The sequence below is a fragment of the Podarcis raffonei genome, chromosome 5 (genome assembly GCF_027172205.1).
Source record: "Podarcis raffonei isolate rPodRaf1 chromosome 5, rPodRaf1.pri, whole genome shotgun sequence".
Lineage (NCBI taxonomy): Eukaryota > Metazoa > Chordata > Lepidosauria > Squamata > Lacertidae > Podarcis > Podarcis raffonei.
In genome coordinates, this window is record NC_070606.1 from 37,143,002 (window position 1) to 37,163,982 (window position 20,981).

Sequence of the window (20,981 nt, forward strand, 5' to 3'; positions counted from 1 at the left end):
GCTCACGGAAGAACCCTGACCAAACATAAGAGGAGGCGTGTAGTGGCGATAGGGGATTCCCTACTGAGGGGAACAGAAGCAGTGATCTGTGGGCCTGACAAGATGTCTCGGGAAGTGTGCTGTCTCCCCGGGGCTAAGATCCAAGATGTAACTGAACGACTGCAAGGAATCATAAAACCCACTGACAAATACCCCTTCCTCTTGGTTCATGTGGGAACCAATGACACTGCAAGCAATAGCCTCCAGAAGATCAAAAGAGACTACGAGGCTCTGGGCAGGAAATTGAAGCAATTAAATGCACAAATTGTCATCTCATCTGTCCTCCCAGTTGAACGACGTGGCCCAGGGAGAGAGGGAAAAATAGTGGAAGTGAACAGCTGGCTTCGCAAATGGTGTAAACAGGAACGGTTTGGATTCTTAGATCACGGACTGCAGTTTCTTGAAGATGGACTTCTGGCAAGCGATGGGCTGCACCTCACAACGGTTGGGAGGAATGTTTTTGCCAAAAATCTCAGAAACCTCATCAGGAGGGCTTTAAACTGACTAATGTGGGGGAGGGAGACAGTGCTCCTGAAGGTAGGAGTCTATCAATTGATGAAATGATCATCCAAATGTCATAGACCAAATGGAGCAAACAGCACGCAGACCTAGTGGTGGGAGGAAAAAATCCTTAAATAAGAGACACGGGGGAATGATTAATGGACTTCAATGTCTGTACACTAATGCGCAAAGCATGGGAAATAAGCAAGATGAGCTTGAGCTCTTGGTACAGCAAACTAAATATGACATAATAGGCATCACTGAAACCTGGTGGGATAAGTCCCACGATTGGAATGTAATAATGGAGGGATACAATCTATTTCAGAGAAACAGACCAGACAAGAAAGGAGGAGGAGTGGCGTTATATGTCAGGGATGTGTATACCTGTGAAGAGATCCAAGATTTAGAACCTCAAAGCCAAAGTGAGAGCATTTGGGTCAAAATTAAGGGAGAGAAGAATAACAGTGACCTCATTGTGGGAGTTTACTATAGATCCCCAAGCCAAACGGAGGACATAGATGATGCCTTCCTGGAACAGATGACCAAGCATGCAAAAGGAAGGGAGATAGTAGTAATGGGGGACTTCAATTACCCGGATATTTGTTGGATGTCAAACTCAGCCAAGAGCATAAGGTCAAACAGATTCCTCACTGGCCTTGCAGACAACTTCATTGTCCAGAAAGTGGGAGAAGCAACAAGAGGAACAGCCATTTTAGATCTGGTCCTAATCAATGTTGATGACCTGGTTAGTGGGGTAGAAGTGGAAGAATCATTAGGCGCGAGTGATCATGCTCTTCTGAAGTTTACTATACAGCGGAAAGGAGCGGCCAAGCATACTAGGACTCAATTTCTTGTCTTTAAGAAAGCCGGCTTCATAAAACTTAGGGAAGTGCTGGGTGAGATCCCATGGACAGTAATACTAAAAGGAAAGGGAGTTCATGATGGCTGGGAGTTTGTTAAGAGGGAGATAGTAAAAGCACAACTTCAGGCAATACCAATGAGACGGAAACATGGAAGGTGCCTAAAGAAGCCAGGGTGGCTATCTAAAGAACTTTTAACTGAGTTAAGATTAAAAAAGGATGTGTACAAAAAATGGAAAAGGGGGGAAACCACCAAAGACGAATTCAAACAAATAGCCAGCACGTGTAGACACAAAGTCAGAAAAGCTAAAGCACAGAATGAACTCAGGCTTGCTAGAGAGGTTAAAAGCAACAAAAAAGGCTTTTATGGGTATGTTCGTAGCAAAAGGAAGAACAAAGAAACAGTGGGGTCACTCAGAGGAGAAGATGGTGAAATGCAAACAGGGGACACAGAAAGGGCTGAACTCCTCAATGCCTTCTTTGCCTCAGTCTTCTCCGATAAAGAAAACAATGCCCGACCTGAAGAATTTGGAGCAAATGATTCAGCAGAGGAAACACAGCCCAGAATAACTAAGGAGATAGTACAAGAATACTTGGCTAGTTTAGATGTATTCAAGTCTCCAGGGCCAGATGAACTGCACCCAAGAGTATTAAAAGAACTGGCAGATGTGATCTCAGAACCACTGGCAGTCATCTTTGAGAATTCCTGGAGAACAGGCGAAGTCCCGGCAGACCGGAGGAGGGCAAATGTTGTCCCTATTTTCAAAAAGGGGGAAAGAGAGGACCCAAATAATTACCGCCCAGTCAGTCTGACATCAATACCAGGGAAGATTCTGGAGCAGATCATTAAGCAAACAGTCTGTGAGCACCTAGAAAGGAATGCTGTGATCACCAATAGTCAGCATGGATTTCTGAAAAATAAGTCATGTCAGACTAACCTGATCTCGTTTTTTGACAGAATTACAAGCCTGGTAGATGAAGGGAAGCAGTGGATGTAGCCTACCTTGATTTCAGCAAGGCATTTGACAAGGTGCCCCATGATATTCTTGTAAAGAATCTGGTAAAATGCGGTCTTGACTATGCTACCACTCAGTGGATTTGTAACTGGCTGACTGACCGAACCCAAAGGGTGTTCAATGGTTCCTCTTCATCCTGGAGAAGAGTGACTAGTGGGGTGCCACAGGGTTCTGTCTTGGGCCCGGTCTTATTCAACATCTTTATCAACGACTTGGATGATGGACTCAAGGGCATCCTGATCAAATTTGCAGATGACACCAAACTGGGAGGGGTGGCTAGCACCCCAGAGGACAGGATCACACTTCAAAACGACCTTGACAGATTAGAGAACTGGGCCAAAACAAACAAGATGAATTTTAACAGGGAGAAATGTAAAGTATTGCACTTGGGCAAAAAAAAATGAGAGGCACAAATACAAGATGAGTGACACCTGGCTTGAGAGCAGTACATGTGAAAAGGATCTAGGAGTCTTGGTTGACCACAAACTTGACATGAGCCAACAGTGTGACGTGGCAGCTAAAAAAGCCAATGCAATTCTGGGCTGCATCAATAGGAGTATAGCATCTAGATCAAGGGAAGTAATAGTGCCACAGTATTCTGCTCTGGTCAGACCTCACCTGGAGTACTGTGTCCTGTTCTGGGCACCACAGTTCAAGAAGGACACTGACAAACTGGAACGTGTCCAGAGGAGGGCAACCAAAGTGGTCAAAGGCCTGGAAACAATGCCTTATGAGGAACGGCTAAGGGAGCTGGGCATGTTTAGCCTGGAGAAGAGGAGGTTAAGGGGTGATATGATAGCCATGTTCAAATATATAAAAGGATGTCACATAGAGGAGGGAGAAAGGTTGTTTTCTGCTGCTCCAGAGAAGCGGACACGAAGCAATGGTTCCAAACTACAAGAAAGAAGATTCCACCTAAACATTAGGAAGAACTTCCTGACAGTAAGAGCTGTTCGACAGTGGAATTTGCTGCCAAGGAGTGTGGTGGAGTCTCCTTCTTTGAAGGTCTTTAAGCAGAGGCTTGACAACCATATGTCAGGAGTGCTCTGATGGTGTTTCCTGCTTGGCAGGGGGTTGGACTCGATGGCCCTTGTGGTCTCTTCCAACTCTATGATTCTATGATTCTATGAATGTTTTTAAATGTAGTTTAAAATAGGTTTCATTTTCCTAGTTTTTACATTACTATACATAATGTGGAATAACGTCTGGCTGGAATTGTAATTTACAAGTGTAATAATTGAGAGGTAGATTATGAAAAACTATATATGTTTTCAGAAATACAGTGTGCTGAGATACAGTTTATATGCTACTGACAAATGGATTTTGGTTGTGAAAATGGTTCAGTTACATATATAATACCCCAATAATCTTGCCTCTGGATATATTTTACTATATTGCATGGGTAGGCAAACTAAGGCCCAGGGGCCAGATCAGGCCCAATCACCTTATCAATCTGACCCACGGACAGTCCGGGAATCAGCGTGTTTTTACATGAGTAGAATATGTCCTTTTATTTAAAATGCATCTCTTGGTTATTTGTGGGGCATAGGAATTCGTTCATTATTTCCCCCCCAAAATATAGTCCACCCCCCAAAAAAGGTCTGAGGGACAGTAGACCGGGCCCCCTGTTGCAAAAGTTTGCTGACCTCTGCTATATTGCTTCAAGATTCCTGGCCAGAGGGAAGTTACGAGCAACCTGTGTATAGTCCTATTTTGTTTTATAGGTTGCCTTGTTTTTTACATCATCTGCTTGGAAGGAAGTTTTTAGTGGTCATTACTGTTGTTGTTTTATCCTCAGACAACGCCTCCTGTATACAGGATAGAAGATATTCAAATACCGATCGCAATATGGACTGGAGGGCAAGACTTGTTTGCACACCCAAGTGATGTAAAACTATTACGCCCACGGATTACTAACCTCATTTATGAAAAGCATATTCCCGAATGGAACCACCTAGATTTTATCTGGGGAATTGATGCAACTGAGCGCATGTATAGGGAGATCATAGAGATAATGAAGAAGTATCCATAGTGCTGATCACTGATGTTTGGAAGTCTTAGGGAAGGGGGACATGTACACAGAGATCATGGATAAAGCAATTAGAACTGCTGTAATTGAGTTGACCACTGAGAATATTCATATTCTTGTTCAGAGGATATCCATAATCTTTGATGCAACTGTACATAGAAATAACTGAGATGATGATGATGAAGAAAAATCTATATACTACACTCAATGCCGCTTTGGAGATGAAGATATTAATCCCTCTTTCGCAACCTCTTTTCTTTGCAATACCTTTGTAATTTGCAAGCGTTTAATAAGGTGTGAGCTGAGAGATATTTAGTTAGTTTTCCCTTGATGCAACTATGTTGTTGTAACAAGTTACATATATGGCAAAACAGCACAGTGCTTCCCAAACTTCGGTTGCCTGCTGTTTTTTGGACTACAGTTCCCCTCATCCCTGACCACTGGGTTCTGCTAGCTAGGGATGATGGGAGTTGTAGTCCAAAACAGCTGGAGACCCAAGTTTGGGAAACACTGACATAAATAATCTTGGGATTTCTTTTTATTAGTGCTTTTCTTCTAGAAAAAAGGTTCTGGTACTACATACCCTTGAGTACCCCCAAGAGGGGAACCCACTGCTTTCTACTTTACTATTGTATTGTTGGTCAGAGAAGAAAACAAACTTAATTAGATGTTACCTGGGTTTCTTCTCAAACACTTGGGTTGCCTGCTGTTTTTTGGACTACAGTTCCCCTCATCCCTGACTACTGGTTCTGCTAGCTAGGGATAATGGGAGTTGTAGTACAGCTCTAGATGGGAAAATGTATCTGTTTGACATTTGAAATGCACAGGGAGAGAGAGAAAAATCCAAACAGCACAATCTAAATAATTTCTGGGCATCTAAAATTGCTCGCTTATTGGCTCCTTCAGTCTTCCGAAGAAAAGAATGGCCTGTCAACACAGCTAGCAGCAAATACTTCCCAGATTATCTTTTAATAAATATTGAAAAGAAAATGGTAGCTCCTATTATCATTTTGTAGATCTCTGCTGTTCAGTCTTCTGTCTACTTTCAACCTGTCAACCACCCTGTCTGAATTCCCTCTTCCTTTATCACCCTACTTCCCAGGTACTTAGTGCGGTTTTGCTTCTACTGGGAGTGGGAACAGCACAATGTATAAGAGACAGAGATATTCAGCTTCCCAAGCTTTCTGCTCCTGCCAAGGCATGCCCACACAGCCCTTTGTTCTGCCATTTATGATGCCCATGTCATAAATTGGCAGCTCTTTCTAATTCTATGTAGTTGAGAATGTACACCTTGTGTAAAAAAATAATAATACAAAATAGATCTTTACTGATTAATCTGTTTCCAGTTGCAACTGTTACAGATAGTATACATCAAATAAATAGTATTGCTCATACTCTTTACAAACATACTTTGGTACAGGGGGAATGAAAATAATGAATAGCTCTTAATGTTCAGAATGTTAACCGTGTGCTTCTGGTTAAGCCACATCAGCTATTCATACGGAGCGGCAGATTTTAACACAGTCCATCTATGCTGTATAAACTTGGTAGCTGCTGTAAACATGAGGTTACTATAACATGTCCGTGCTGTGGGACTTATTATTGCCCTCATAGATTCCTCCCCTGACTCAGGCTTGACAACATCATATTATGGCCTAAGTATCCTTCCTTAACATGTTTTCTATGTTGGTGAACATTAATCTTCTTGCTATGTCAAGCGGAGTCTCTCCTTCCTGAAAAAAAAAGAGATAAAATAAGCAATGATAAAAATAATTCAAGACCCTAGTACCTCTCTCTCTCTCTCTCTCTCTCTCTCTCTGTGTGTGTGTGTGTGTGTGTGTGTATTAATAGATATTGCTGGGCAACAGGGCTAATCTTTGAATATGGCTTCTTGTGTGAAATGCAATTCCTTCAGATTAGGGATGGAAAGATTTCCCCATTTCAGTTCCCTCAAGTTTTTGAGTCTTGTATTCAGTTCTCCACATTGCTTGGCAATTTGTACATTTATTTGGAAAATCTTCATGGAAATCCACCAGCATTTCAGTACGAATCTCTCCTCATAAGCCAGTGTGGTGTAGTGGTTAAGAGCGGTAGATTCGAAATCTGGGGAACCGGGTTCGCCTCTCCGCTCTTCCACATGCAGCTGCTGGGTGACCTTGGGCCAGTCTCACTTCTCTTAAGTCTCTCAGCCCCACTCACCTCACAGAGTGTTTGTTGTGGAGGAGGAAGGGAAAGGAGATTGTTAGCCGCTTTGAGACTCCTGAAGGGGAGTGAAAGGCAGGATATCAAATCCAAACTCTTCTTCTTCTTCTTCTTGTTTGTATGCAGCTTTGACTTAATATGCATATTTTTGCCAGCAATTTCTCCTAATATAATTCATTTTTGTATGTTACTTTCACTTGTATTAACTTTTAGGTACACTTTTAGATACACTTTCCACTAATATATGCATCTCTGTAAATAATGGAGAATGAAATAATGAAAGATGGATTAGTGAGAATTTTGAAGGGTGGCTGTATTTCAGCTCTCACATTTTTTCAGAAAGTGCAGATTGGATAGATTAACCTTTAATAATGAACAGAATCAATCTTCTTCCCTATTCCTACTTCAGATTGTGCCAGCTGTCGCCACCTGTGGTTTCTAGAGTGAGGGAGAATTTCTCCACTGAAATTAGTGGGATTTCTCTTAATAACTCCCAATTGTTTATCCATTTTGAGATCAGTACAAAAGAATTGCCACTGGAGGAAGCAATTTTGATCAAAATATTCCCAGTCTTGCTAATATGAACACTTAATTCTTTGTGCAAAGGAATAAAATACTTCTGATTTTACAAAAGCTAATGACAGAAACAACACACACAAAAAGGAAATAAGTCAAATGCTTTTCCTCAACAAAGGCACAGCTTAGTATTGTGGGTCTCTGAACATGGAAAAAGAATATTTGGTGTCTTCATTCTGCAATGCAATGTTGCTCACCTTGCAGAGGATTTGAGATTATTCATGGCCAAGAGAGAATGGTCATTTTTATGTGAATTTACAAAAGGATTTCTGAGGGCTCCAATTCAGCTGGTGCAGGTGCTCTTGAGAGCAGATACAGTGTGTGAAAAGAAATCCATTCAAAATGAATAGTATAATCCTGCATGGTCCAGCTCTTACATCTCTCCCATAATCAGCTGCACATTTCAGTTTACAGTGGAATGTTTTTAGATGGTAAAAATTAAATTAGAATGCCCAAGGGTTGAGATTGTTTGCAAGATGTAAATCAGGGATGAGAAACATAAAGCTCTCCAGATATTGTTAGACTTCAAGCTGCATAGCCAATAGATAGGACTCAGAGGTGTTGGGAGTCCAACAACTAGTGACAGGCCGTAGTTCCCCATACCTGATATATGGGGAACTATACAAACATCAAGGCCTCCCTCAATCAATTACATGAGAAACAAATGATGAACAGCCTGGGTCTTCCAGAGGGACAAAGCAGTGCTGGCCTTCATTCTAGAAATGGACAACTACTTGGGACAGCAGGTTCTCCCTCAACGATAGTTGGTACCATCCAGAAGAGAGGATGAACCAGAAGCCTATTCAAAGTCAGTAAAAACTATAGCTGTATTAAGCTCTGACTTTCTTACCTTGTCCTTTATAGAGAGATCAGAACCTGCTCCTACAAGTAGAGGAACGATGGATGGGTTCTTCATTTCACAGGCATAGTGGAGAGCTGTCCTTCCTGACTGAAAAGAACCAAACAATTACCCTTGGAAAGATATGCATTATTATAGAAGCAAAAAATTTTTTTCCTTCCAGTAGCACCTTAAAGACCAACTAAGTTAGTTCTTGGTATGAGCACTGAAGAAGTGTGCATGCACACGAAAGCTCATACCAAGAACTAACTTAGTTGGTCTTTAAGGTGCTACTGGAAGGAAATTTTTTTTTTTTTACTATGGCAGACCAACACGGCTACCTATCTGTAACTGGAATTATAGAAGCAGACGTTTCAGTCATGTCCTAATGCTTCTCTGTTAATGCATCCTTTATTTCTAGAGGAAAGGAGAGCTGTGAGCCTTGTAACTTTGTAGCTGTGTTATGCTTCTAATGATTTGTTTCCTGCTTGGCAGGGGGTTGGACTCAATGGCCCTTGTGGTCTCTTCCAACTCTATGATTCTATGATTCTATGATTTGGTCTCCCCCCCAAAAAAACCAATAAACCCCTAATGGTTTACTCCAACCTCTGCAGTTTTCCCTGTATCAAAGTTTAACCTTCAGCTTTCTTAGGACGTGGACCTGTCCTCTTACACTTGGTAAAACAACTTGCACCTTGATGGAACAGTGGTGATGATTAGGAATGCATGTCACAACTAGTAAGTGAGGGCTGCTGAAACAGAGTAGGGTGCCACAAGTGCTATAGAAAACAAATGATTTAAATTAACGGCCTCTGTGAGTCCAAACTACACATTTGCAGAGGATGCCCCACATGTGTTTTTTCCTGCTCTGGATATTTCCACACACACCCCTCTCTTCTTTGGGTATGGTTATACTTTTGGCCTCCACAGTTGCTTACAGACACACCGTTAAGACCATATCCATGGAAGACAATCTTACTCGGCTACAAGTGATTGCCAAAAAAGAAGATGACTTTTTGATCACTCCCAATGCAAAGAGCTGGGGATCCCACTATATCATTGTCCTAGAACCCTCCAAGGATATATATGTCCACTTACATCATCTGTAACATTAACATCGACACCAGCTCTAAGTAGCATCTTGATAAGATTTTCATTCTGCTTACTTCTGGATACCTGTTCCACAGATGGGCAATGGGGCATTGTTAGAATGACAGTTTATATTCACAATGAGAAAACTCTCATACTGGGTTGTACAACAAAGAAAACTTACTTCTAGTCATGATGTGGAACTTTTCAAACATTTTATCGGCAAGATTGTATCAAAATGTTTGTTTTCCCCTAGCCTTCACCACTGAAATAAACAGTTACTTAGTGAATGCAATCTGTAGCAATCCAAGTTTAATATGCAATGTAAATTAGTCTAAATTCGCTAAATTCACATGTCACCATCAGGTGACTACAACTCACCATCAATGCAGGTATACTGTGAAGTGGGCTCCATTCATTTCTGTGCATTGTACTTGCAGTTACAAGAATGCACTACATCATGTCACAGAAATTCTGTGTGAAGCATGTACATTTCTTTCTTTTTTTAAAAGTCATCTGCATGCCTATTTGCTAGGATGCTGTAATTGGCTTTGTGGCTTTCTAGTATGCATAGTCAACCATAGAAAACAAGTTATATTGTCACATGTGACAATCACTCAAGGCCTATGGGTGCACACTGGCTTTTGGAAATATTTGAAGGGGCCCTGGTATGCCAAGGATGAGGGTCACTTAGGTCAAGGTTGATATCTTTGGCACACAAGCCAAGGTTGATATCTAATGGCTACAAATCAATATATGTATACTTTCTTTCTGTTCTGAGAGTGAGACAATGGGATTACCCAGTTGAGTTGATTTACCTTTTAGAGCAAGGGAGCACAAGTAATAGTTGGGCCCATAAAGTATGTTGTGAGAGAAAATATGTCCAGAAAATGGGGTGTGGGGCCAGTGAGGAACCTTGGCACCTCAAGTTTCAGTGGCACCATGTGCAATGCCAAAATCCAGCATCCTGCTTCTGGTGCCTGGTGCGACCAAACCCGTCATGCTCCCCTAGATCTGCTGATATCTTACAGCTTTCACCAACCTGGTGTCCTCTAGATATTTTGGACTACAACTCTCATCAATCCCAGACAAGATGGCCATGCTGTTTGAATGTCACCAGGTTGGTAAAGCTTTGTGAAGGCTGGTATATAAAGATGCTATTTTCATTCTATTGCGGAACTTACCATGAGCAGATACCCAAGAAGCATAACAGGCATTAAGATGATAATGAGCAGGTAGTCAAGGAAGCTGAACCGTTTTTTGACAGCATAATGTAAACATGTTCGTTCTTTCTAGAGAGAAGCAGAAGAACTCGCATTATATTAGGCAAATAGCTCCAATTCCCTTCCATTTAATAGACAGAGTATGTTAGACATATTTGGGGCACATTTTCCTTCTTTTTCTCTATTAGAAATTGCCTATGAGAAATATGCCTCGGTAATGGACTGAATGAAAGCCAACAAACTGAAACTCAATCCAGATAAGACTGAGACACTGTTAGTGGGTGGTCTCCTAGACAAGCTGGGTGGGAGGTCACCTGCTCTTGAAGGGATTACACTTCCTCTGAAGGAGCAGGTTCATAGCTTGGGGCTACTCCTGGATCTTTTGCTGTCACTTGAGGCTCAGGTGGCCTCAGTGGCCTGGAGTGCCTTCCATCAGCTTCAGCTGGTAGCCCAGCTACGCCCCTATCTGGCCTGGGATAGCCTAAATACTGTTGTCTATGCTCTGGTAACCTCAAGGTTAGATTACTGCAATGCATTATACGTGGGACTGCCTCTGAAGACAGTTCAGAAGCTTCAGCTAGTGCAGAATTCAGAGGCCAGGTTGCTCAGCAGAGCAAGATGGTTTGAACATATTACACGGATCCTGGTCTGACTGCACTGGCTACCAATTAGTTTCCGGGCCCAATTCAATGTGCTGGTTTTGACCTATAAAGCCTTAAAGGGTTCAGGACTGCAATACTTCAAGGACTGCCTCTTTCCATATGAACCTACCTGGACTCTGAGGTCGTCTTCTGAGACCCTTCTTCATGTGCCTCCTACTTGAGAGGTCCAGAGGATGGCAACACAAGAATGGGCCTTCTCTGCAGTGGCTCCTTATCTGTGGAATGCTCTCCCCAGGGAAGTTTGCCTGGCGCCTTCATTATACACCTTTAGGCGCCAGGCCTTTGGTTGATTTGATTGACATCCTATGCCCTTTTAAAATGTGGCTCTTTGGGGGGGTTGTTATTGGGTTGTTGTTATTATTTTGATTATATTTTGTGGTTTTATAGTTTGATTTTATTCTGTGAATAAGAACTGTGCACGTGGGAAAGATTTTGCTGAGACATACCTTCTAAATGTCTAAGCTGTGTCTGAGCATAAAATTTTTATGTATGGGAAAAGTGAATAACAGCATCTATCTTTTTTTGTATATCTGAGGATTTTAAGCTAATCAAATAATGAGTGAGAAACTTACCCCCTCCACTTCAAAGTATAGATCACATTATGACTTTAGTAACATAAAGGAAGACCTCATTGGGTATACGTTTGCTGAGACTTGCCTTATTTTTTATGTTTACATCAGCATTCATTTTCAGAAGATAACTGACAATTCTGTTGTGCCCCTTTTTGCAGGCACAAATCAATGGTGTGTCTCCTCCAAAGCTGTCCTGGACATTCAAATAATTACTGTCTTCTTCCAGAAGGAGCTGCAGTTGATTGAAGTCATTATTATAAGCTGCCTGACAAATGGGCTGCAGAAGAATAAGAGGTGGGAAATGAAGACAGTTCAACAAAGTGTCTTAGGTTAACAAACTTAGACTTAGACTTGTGGTGTTTTGCTGACTAGACATGAGCATGCAGAGAGCTTTCCATCTACCCTAACCAGATTACTACAAAACCGCACATCTAGATCCTTCATAGAATTGAAGTGTTGGAAGGAACCCTGAGGGTCAACTAGTCCAACTCCCTGCAATGCAGGAATCTCAACTAGATCACACATGACAAATGATCATCCAACCTCTTCTTAAAAACATCCAAGGAAGGAGAGTTCATCACCATGAATGTAGCTGTGTAAGATTTCCAACATGGCCAAGCTTAAGAGGAGTCTGGGTGTGCAGCAGAGTAGACAAATGAACACTTCACTGGCAGCTGAAACTCACCTTCACTACAGTGTGATAAAAAAAGGTAAAGGTAAAAGACCCCTGGGTGGTTAAGTTCAGTCAAAGGTGACTGTAGGGTGCAGCACTCAGCTCGCTTTCAGCCAAGGGAGCCAGCGTTTGTCCGGAGACAGTTTTCTGGGTCATGTGGCCAGCCTAGCTTAACGACTTCTGGTGCAATGGAACACCTTGACGGAAGCCAGAGCGCACGGAAATGCCGTTTACGTTCCCGCTGCAGTGATACCTATTTGTCTACTTGCACTGGCATACTTTAGAACTGCTAGGTTAGCAGGAACTGGGACCGAGCAACGGGAGCGCACCTTGTCACGGGGATTCCAACCGCCGACCTTCTGATCGGCAAGCCCTATGCTCAGTGGCTTAGACCACAGCGCCACAGTGTGAACTGCCCCACATGAAAGAAAATTGTTACAGAGCATACACCCTTACCACCACACAAGTTTTGGGAATGCAAGAAAACTTAAATATAGCAGAGTAGAGAGCAAAACCAGATGAGAAACTGCTACCTTAGATTGCATAATCAATGCAAGTAAAGCAAAAACACAAATGCAACCCCACTACCACCACTTCTTGATAGAAATGTTTGGGCTAGATCTGCCCACACAGTTTAACTTGCAGTTGCAATTGAAATCCACAGAATGGGGCTAGCAGATTACTCTTTATAGCCTCCGTTCAAAGGAAAACTGACATAGTCTCATTTGGGGGATATGTGTCAGACTTGCTTCCTTCTGAATTCCTGTTTCAACAGCAATGCCTACCCCAAAAACAAATAGAGTTCTGTTGTTGTTTTTTGTGTCTGCCAAGGCTGTACACTGTACATTTAAAGCACATGTGCTAGTGAATGTGCATATATCAGCAGATTTTGTACATTCTCTGGTCTTTAGGCATAATCCTCAACAGTTAATAGTAATAAACAACAACAACTATTTTGTTATTTATACCCCCTCCATCTGGCTGGGTTTTTCCCAGCCACTCTGGGCAGCTTCCCTCATATATAAAAACATAATAAAACGCCAAGCATCAAAAACGTCCCAATACAGGAGTGCCTTCGGATGTCTTCTAAAAGTCATGTAGTTCTTTATCTCCTTGACATCTGGTGGGAGGGCATTCCACATGAGGTACACAGTTATATTTATATGGAGCCCCAACCCCTTGTTCTTGTTGCTTATCATGAAGGAATCTGTGGTGTCTTTGTGAAATATGGCTTACTTCGTAAAGACTCCACATTTACATGTATTTACACCTGAGTTTTGATGGAGGGAGTGCAGAATATTCTGAGTGCCATGAAATCAGATGATACTGTATACTCAACTCCTATAAAGCAAAATATAAAGCAAAAGCCTCCCACCCTGCCTAATGTTTCTAAGTGAGGAGAAGCTAAAGAAAGAGTCACATGGCATTCAAAACTGCAGTCACAGCTTAAATCCACCGAGTGGTGCTAGCAGATTAGTCACCATTGGCTCAATCCAAAGGAAACGTGCAAGAGTCACAGCTGAAACACCTGACGCTAAAACATCCCGCGTGCTTCCTTGTTCATCTCACATACAAGAATTCTGGCACCCATGTGGCACCTGAAACAGACCTTTGTATGTAGCAGCAGGAAGAGGAGGAGTGCTGTGGCATCTTACAGACAAACTAGTTTATCATTAACTTTCACAAGCAGTAAGAAGACTGAGAAAGTAGTGAGAGAATGCATACTACGTATTCAGATGGACTGGATTCAAAAGCCACCTGAGCTCACCGTGCAAGCACAAGAACCATACATATGGAAGTCTGGAGAAAGAAGAATTGAGAGTAGCTCAGGGAACGGGGGCTGAAGTACCATCAGTCTATTTTTTGTCTCTCTCGCTTTCACATCTATCCTCTGCCATGCCCTGTATTAAGCTGTGACATATTTTTAAAAATACATTAAAGTGTTTATTTAAATCATTGTCCATTTGCAAATGTCTTTTTTAATAATAAATAATAATAAATAATAATAATAATAATAATAATAATAATAATAATAATAATAATAATAATATATTATTTATACCCCGTCCATCTGGCTGAGTTTCCCCAGCCACTCTGGGTGGCTCCCAATCAAATGTTAAAAACAGTACAGCATTAAGTATTAAAAACGTCCCTAAACAAGGCTGCCTTCAGATGTCTTTTAAAGATAGGATAGCTGTAGGATAGTTTTGAAACACGCATTTCAAAAGAAATTTTGAGATGAAAACTCTTTGGGAGACATTTGGGAATTCCAGAACCTCGTGGGGTCCAGAACCTCCTGGCACATTAGTCTGGGACAAGGGTAGCCAATGTACTGCCCCTCCAAATGTAGTGAACTATAACTCCCATCATGTCTTATCATTGGGGCTTCCGGCTGGGGTTGATGGGAGCTGAAGTTCCAAGACAGCAGCAGAGCACTACACTGTCCCAGACTGGAATCAACTGAAAGTCATTTATACACTGGCTTTCGCAGATCCCAGATGTTCCAAATGGGCTGGGAGCTGAGACTGAGGCTTCCTTTCAGAATTTGCAAAGATCAGATTCCCCGATCACCCCTCATCTCTGTTCAGTGCTGTTCATGCTGTTCAGTAACAGCAACAGCAGCAGGACACCCTCTTTCCTCACATGTGTAATACATATTACACTCATGTCCAAATCTGGAAGGGCAGCAGGGTTGCATCAGAGAAGCAGTAAGGCCAGTGAACCAAAAGTAGTACAAGACCTTAGGCAACTCAACAGGCTTCACTGCTGGTCACTGACAAACTATGGAGTCATCTGTCTTCAATCTTAGTTGAAGGGAATTTACTAAAAGAGCATTTTTAAAGGATATTTATTACACTAGTCAGAGCTCAGACCCTCAAAGTGTCCCTTTTTCCAGGGACAGTCCCAGATTTACAGAAACCGTCCCAGTTTCTTACTGATCCTGGAATGTCCCACTTTTTCTTGGGACATCCCTATTTTCATTGGAGAATTGTTGGAGGGTATATGGCTATGCGAACCCTGAGCCAAGGAGATAAGTAACTGTACAACCTTTAGAAGACATCTGAAGGCAGTCCTGTTTGGGGGAAGTGTGTGTGTGTGTGTGTGTGTGTGTGTGTATACTATATATATAAAATGTTTTTATATATGTTGGAAGCCACCCAGAATGGCTGGGACTACCTAGTCAGATAGATGGGGTATAAATAATAAAATTATTATTATTACAATTATTATTACTATGGAATGGGATGTACCTATTTTCATTGGAAAAAAATGTTGGAGGATATGAGAGCTGATGTGTAGCTCACTTGGAATCATTTAGCTGCCAGCAAGCTTCAATATTCTGCTCTTGCATAGGTTTAAGATTAAAATACAAAAAGGCATTCTTATGAACATTTGTCATGGTCACTATTTTATATGCTATAGTAATGATTTAAACACTTTATGTGGGGATGCCCCTACAGAGGTTTCCCTAAATGGCAGTGTGGCGCTGGCAGTCCATTTGAATGTGACATTGTGGGGCACTGGGGATGGGCCACTACTCAGCCTGATAAAGGATAAAGGTGGGGTGGATTATGCAAGATGGCAAGAATGACTGGGAAAATCAGAAACCAGGACCAGAACTTCAGCAAAGAATGGGAGAAATTTATATTATATTTGACAGACCACTGTAAACACTTGAACTCTTTGGCAGGTCTTAAATAACTCTTGTAATGTTACATAGACTTTGGACATAATGGAGGACTGGAAAATTAGGAGGGCTTATAGTATGCAGTTGAAAAAAGTTAACTAAAGAACCCACAAAGGGGCAGAGGGAAGTCTAGAGATTTGAAAGAATCTTGTGTAATTTTTATTATTTTTGATTTTGAGTGTGAATGAATTTGTAAAATCAAATAAAAATTATTTATTAAAAGAAAAGTGGGGTGAAAAACACAATGGGTGTAGGTCCCAACTACCAAGGAAGAAAAGGGGAAACTGGTGAACCAAAATACAGGCAAGGATGAGTCAGCAAAAGAGTCGGCAGCAGAAAGAATGAGGATGAATGGAAGCTCATGAGAGAGAAGAAAAGCAAAAGGCAGCATGTGAATGAAGTAGGGAAGTCAGACCATTCTGGTGAAAATGGAAAACGGAGCTGAAATTGCTGCAGTTCGCATGTTCATCTGTGGTCATGAATGGAAATCAGCCAAACAAATTATTTTTAGGAGATGTAATTCTTTTACACACTGTTTTGACATTTCCTTTACATTGAAATCAAGGTAAGTTACGTAAGAGGTTATGTAACTTACATTGAATAGCGGATGGCAAGATGTTGTTGCTGGCATCCGTCTGTCTCGAGAGACAATGGAGTGTACCTCCAGGGGTGAAGTCAAACCACTGTGTTATGTAGCAGCACCAAAGTGGCCTCCCTGTGACACAAGCCTGGGCAGTATGTGTAGAGATCCTGGGCTTCCCAAACGACAAGACCCCCCCCCCTCAGGCTTGCTGATGTGGTCCAAAGGAAAGCAGAGCAATACATTAGGCACCAGTTTGGCTGCAGGAGTCGCCAGATGGAAGTGTAGAAGGTGCCATCCAACTCTGTTAGGACTCTACTCCAGATTTGTTGAAATATACTCGGAGTCGAGTGTGGATTTCATGCTCTTTATTCAGCTCATAGTAGTGAGGAATGGGATTTCCCCTGAACTGTCTGCTTTATATACATTATTTACACAATGGGCCCCATGTGATTGGCTAATTCTGGGATTCTCCTGTAGGCCAATCAGGTTGCGGATTCACTTCCACCTGGAGTTGGATTGGGTGGCTCCTGCGGACCAATCAAACTCCTGCATTCTGAATCCTTTTGTTCTAGGACCAATCAGACTGCTGCAATTTGGATCCTAGTCAACTCAGTACGTAACATTTGTATAGGCTTTATTCCTCAGCTTTTTCTTCTCCCAAAGATATCTGGCAAGGCAGCAGAGATTTAGAATCAGAACTTTCCTTCTCCTAGATGGGCTACCTTCCCAGGTTCAGGAGCCCCATCTGCCCATCACTTCCCTCTCCAGCACATGCAGAAACTGCCTTCTTAGTTGTTAGTCTTGGCCACTCAATCTGCCAGAGCTTATCTTCGCATGCAGGGGAAGTCTCTAACTCACTGAGTGTTTGAGACCCATTGGCTACCCTCACCTGGTTTAGCTGGGCAGTCAAAGCAGTTTCCTAGGGAGTAGATGCTGTCGCATGCTGACAGCTTCAATAACAACAACAACAACAACAACAACAACAACAACAACAACAACAACAACAAATAATTTTATTATTTATACCCTGCCCATCTGACTGGGTTTCCCCAGCCACTCTGGGTGGCGTACAGAATATATAAAACATACTAAAGCATCAAACATTTAAAACTTCCTGATAGGGTTGCCTTCAGATGTCTAGGAGTCACAGGTGAGAGCTGAGTTCAGAGTGGGAACCAAAGGTGGACAAAATACCTAAGAAGGAGCAGGACATGCCCCCCATCAGAGGTACTACCCCTCCCCTAACACTCCATGCACACTGTGAGATGAATAATGTAGTATTTTGTGGAAGCTGAACTGCAGTAGAAAGGAGACAGTGCTGATTGTGACAAATACAGGTCAGAATGGAAACTGCGGCCTTCTCACATCCCTAGTGCAAAGGTAGGGTCAGAGGCATATATAGGGTCCCTTGCACCCTTGGCAAGCAACTGTATTGGCACAGTCCCCCAGGGGCAAAAAATCACTTCACCACGATAGTCACATTAGAAATTCCTACATTTTACATGGTCCAAGTACTCAAGGCATCCAGAGTGAGAGACAGGCAAAGAGGAAGAGTGAAAACATTCACATGCCTTTGGGCCATGGTGCAAGAAGGATGGGAAGCTTCTATTGTGTTTGATCTCACTGCAACAGTGGCAGCACATCACCAAACTCCGAAATGTCAAACACTCCATAGTCTCCAGTGGTCTACCTTGCCATTTCACTTACTGCTTAGCTCCCAGCTCTTGTCTAAACTCACAACCTTGCACAGACAACTGGAGACAGATTTCTGGGGTGATTTTTGCACCCTTGCTGGGCCTGTGTCCCTAGCAGGGACCAATTTTACCAATCCCTAGGTATGTCTCTGGGTAGAATGGGAGTCTGACATGAAGGAGAGAATGAATACAAGAGTGCAAAAGTGGGGGAATGGAGGAAAGAAAGGGAATGTGTATGTATGAATGAGTGTGAAATGGAGAAGGTGGGGTGACAAGCAGAGGCAAAACAACAGCAGCAGCAGCAGCAGCAGCAACAACAACAACAACAACCCTACAAAATTAACAAGAGACAGGCCCAAGGCATTGACTAAAAGCATGAAGAAGAAGAAATACCATCAGCTGCAATGTTAAGAGGGGCAAGATTGTAGCTGAATAAAAGTGAAGGGCAAGCATCAGTGGCGAAGCGTGGGTTGTCAGCACCCGGGGCAAGGCAAGTAATTTGCGCCCCCTAACCCATGGATTTGCGCCCCCTAACCGGTGGATTTGCCCTAACCCCCAGATGTTGCACCCGGTGCGGCCGGCCCCCCCTGCACCCCCCCACGCTACGCCACTGGCAAGCATTATCAAAGCGGGAGGAAACAGATATGGGAAGAAGGAGGTTTGTAAAGTTGGGAGCAGGAGTCTAAACAAACAATAAGAGTGGATCTACTGATCAGAAGAGCTCTAACCTCACCAGGTGGTCCTGAACATAAGAGGCACACGCTGGGGTTCTGAAGGCAGTTGTGACCCACAAGGAAATAAGGCAGTAATGCCTTATACAGGAATGCATGCGTTATGCACCTCCAGCAAAAGCAAACAAACCTGGCCCTCTGCCTTTTGCATTGCAATAAAATGTGTGAGTAAGACAAAGAACACAGAGGCTAGATTAAAAAGACCCAGATCATTCCCTGAAATGGAATGCTATCCAACCAGACATGACAACTGGCTCATCTGTGTGTACATCAGAAATGTCTTCTTCCCATTCCCATTTAACAAGTATTCACATTTTCTCCACATGCTGTACATTTAGATAATGATCCTTTAAAACATAGAAACAGGTTTTTCTTGAGCAGTGCAGTAGTGCTACACCCCAAAATCACAAACACCAAAAAGTTTTCCTCTAAATCTCACACCCTCTAACAGGAATGCTTCGGTTCAGGGTCCCAGGCAGACAGGCATGCTCTCCTCCAGGATATTACAAGCCGAAAGAGGTTCAAGCAAGCCCATTCATTGCTGCTGCTCCACAGTTTTCTGGTTTTCTTTTCCAAATGATACTCAACATTCCAGGGCTCCTGGACGTCACTGAGCTTACTCAATCCCTGTCACTGAGTTTACTGTTTGGGAGGGTTTCCCTCCTCTGATTTTTGTTTTAAACATTTAATGTCTCTGCATATTTTGGGGTTCTCCAAAGAATGCTAATACACCATCTGCTGTTTCTTAATGACACCCTGTCTATCAGCACTCAACTGTCTAAGTTCATTAATAGGGGGAAACATTTTTACAAATGTATACAGATAGTTGATGCAAAATTACACAATTGTTCAAATATATAGTTTGGGGTTTTTTTTAAAAAAAACACCACACACCGAATTCCCCCCTCCTAATCAAGCATTCTATACATTTTATAAAATAAAATAACTATAATTTATTACAGTTTTTTCTTCTCTTTTTAAATAAGGGCAAATATTTTTTTTGTGTGTGGCTTGTTTCATTAAGGTTCACAGGCCAGGACTTGAACTAAGCTACAGGATGGGTCTAATGTGAGGTGCACATGAGGATAAAGCATTGCTTTTCACCATTTTTTGCCCCTCTCATTAACAAACATCTACAGAAATATCCATGTTGAGGACTCTGGGAAAGAATGCCCAGTTCATGCTGTTTAGCTGCCATAAACCTCAATATTCCTTCAAATACCTACCCTTGATATCTGTAATCTAATTCACTGTACGAAAAACTGGTTATTACATTTACTATGATTATGCCTTAGACCCTCAGGTCACTTTTAAAGTTACACTTGAGGAAGCACTTAAATAAGATTTTATAAATCCTTTGAAACAGACCTGCTAGACTTCTGTTGTATTCTAGCAGACTAGGAAACGCCTTACATACCTGTGAGTATAATATCCCCATGGCTTTTTTGTATATTGGGATTCTGGCTGGAATCCTCTGCTCCTTCGTGGATTAGCAGGCTCTTGACTTTGTATTGTCCTTCGATTTGATGAAAATGTAACCTGCAAAGTCCTTCAACGGAGCACTCTGAGCAGCAAACAGGCTCAAGTATTGTACTCAACTCCCAAGTGCTTCCTACTGTTGGCTGCAAGTTGGTTTTCTTAATCAGTCACACCGAGAGCCAATGGTGTGCTTAGAGGCCCTGCCCAGTGAGGCAGAGGTGAGTATTGCTTTGCAGAAAGACTCCCACATCTCCGTAGTACAAGTTACAACAGAAAGAGAGTTGGCTCACTCTTGTCAGTTTGGCAACATAAATTAGAGGTTTCCTTAAAGGAAGCTGTTGAAATAAAAGCAACAGAAACATTAAAAGCTCTTTCAGTTCATACAATGTGTCTTTAAAGAGGACCAAACTAGCAAAAGAGAATGAAACTGTAAAACCAGAAATGGCAGAATGATTACATTGTTATTTGAGGAGATACAAGCAGCTGCAGACAAAACGTAATGCACATGAATGCCAAACACGAATAT

At 42.2% G+C, this 20,981-nt stretch overlaps 2 protein-coding genes across 2 annotated transcripts in view; one reads left to right on the forward strand and one right to left on the reverse strand.

The window, feature by feature from the left end:
* The window catches only part of LOC128414016 (lysosomal acid lipase/cholesteryl ester hydrolase-like), a 20,171-nt gene extending 14,390 nt beyond the window's left edge, over window positions 1-5,781 (forward strand). The window contains exon 10 of the mRNA XM_053388653.1: window positions 4,215-5,781. Coding sequence (XP_053244628.1) covers window positions 4,215-4,448 — 234 coding nt within the window. The 3' untranslated portion in view covers window positions 4,449-5,781. The remainder of the gene's footprint in view (window positions 1-4,214) is intronic.
* On the reverse strand, window positions 5,754-20,693 carry ANKRD22 (ankyrin repeat domain 22). The gene is made up of 6 exons (XM_053388652.1): window positions 20,394-20,693; window positions 11,689-11,884; window positions 10,335-10,438; window positions 9,160-9,237; window positions 8,074-8,172; window positions 5,754-6,178 (listed from the first exon to the last, which is right to left on the reverse strand). The coding sequence occupies exons 1-6, from the start codon at window positions 20,412-20,414 to the stop codon at window positions 6,101-6,103; spliced, it is 576 nt and encodes a 191-aa protein (XP_053244627.1). The 5' UTR covers window positions 20,415-20,693; the 3' UTR covers window positions 5,754-6,100.
* Window positions 20,694-20,981: the final 288 nt, after the last annotated feature.

Excerpts from the sequence above, each read along its gene's own strand:
- ANKRD22 (XM_053388652.1), bottom strand. The coding sequence starts at position 20,414 with ATGGGGATATTATACTCACAG. Across the intron at positions 11,885-20,393 it reads TGGGGATATTATACTCACAG|CCCATTTGTCAGGCAGCTTA; the intron begins GTATGTAAGGCG and ends ATTCTTCTGCAG. Across the intron at positions 10,439-11,688 it reads AAACATAAAAAATAAGGCAA|AACGAACATGTTTACATTAT; the intron begins GTCTCAGCAAAC and ends CTCTCTAGAAAG.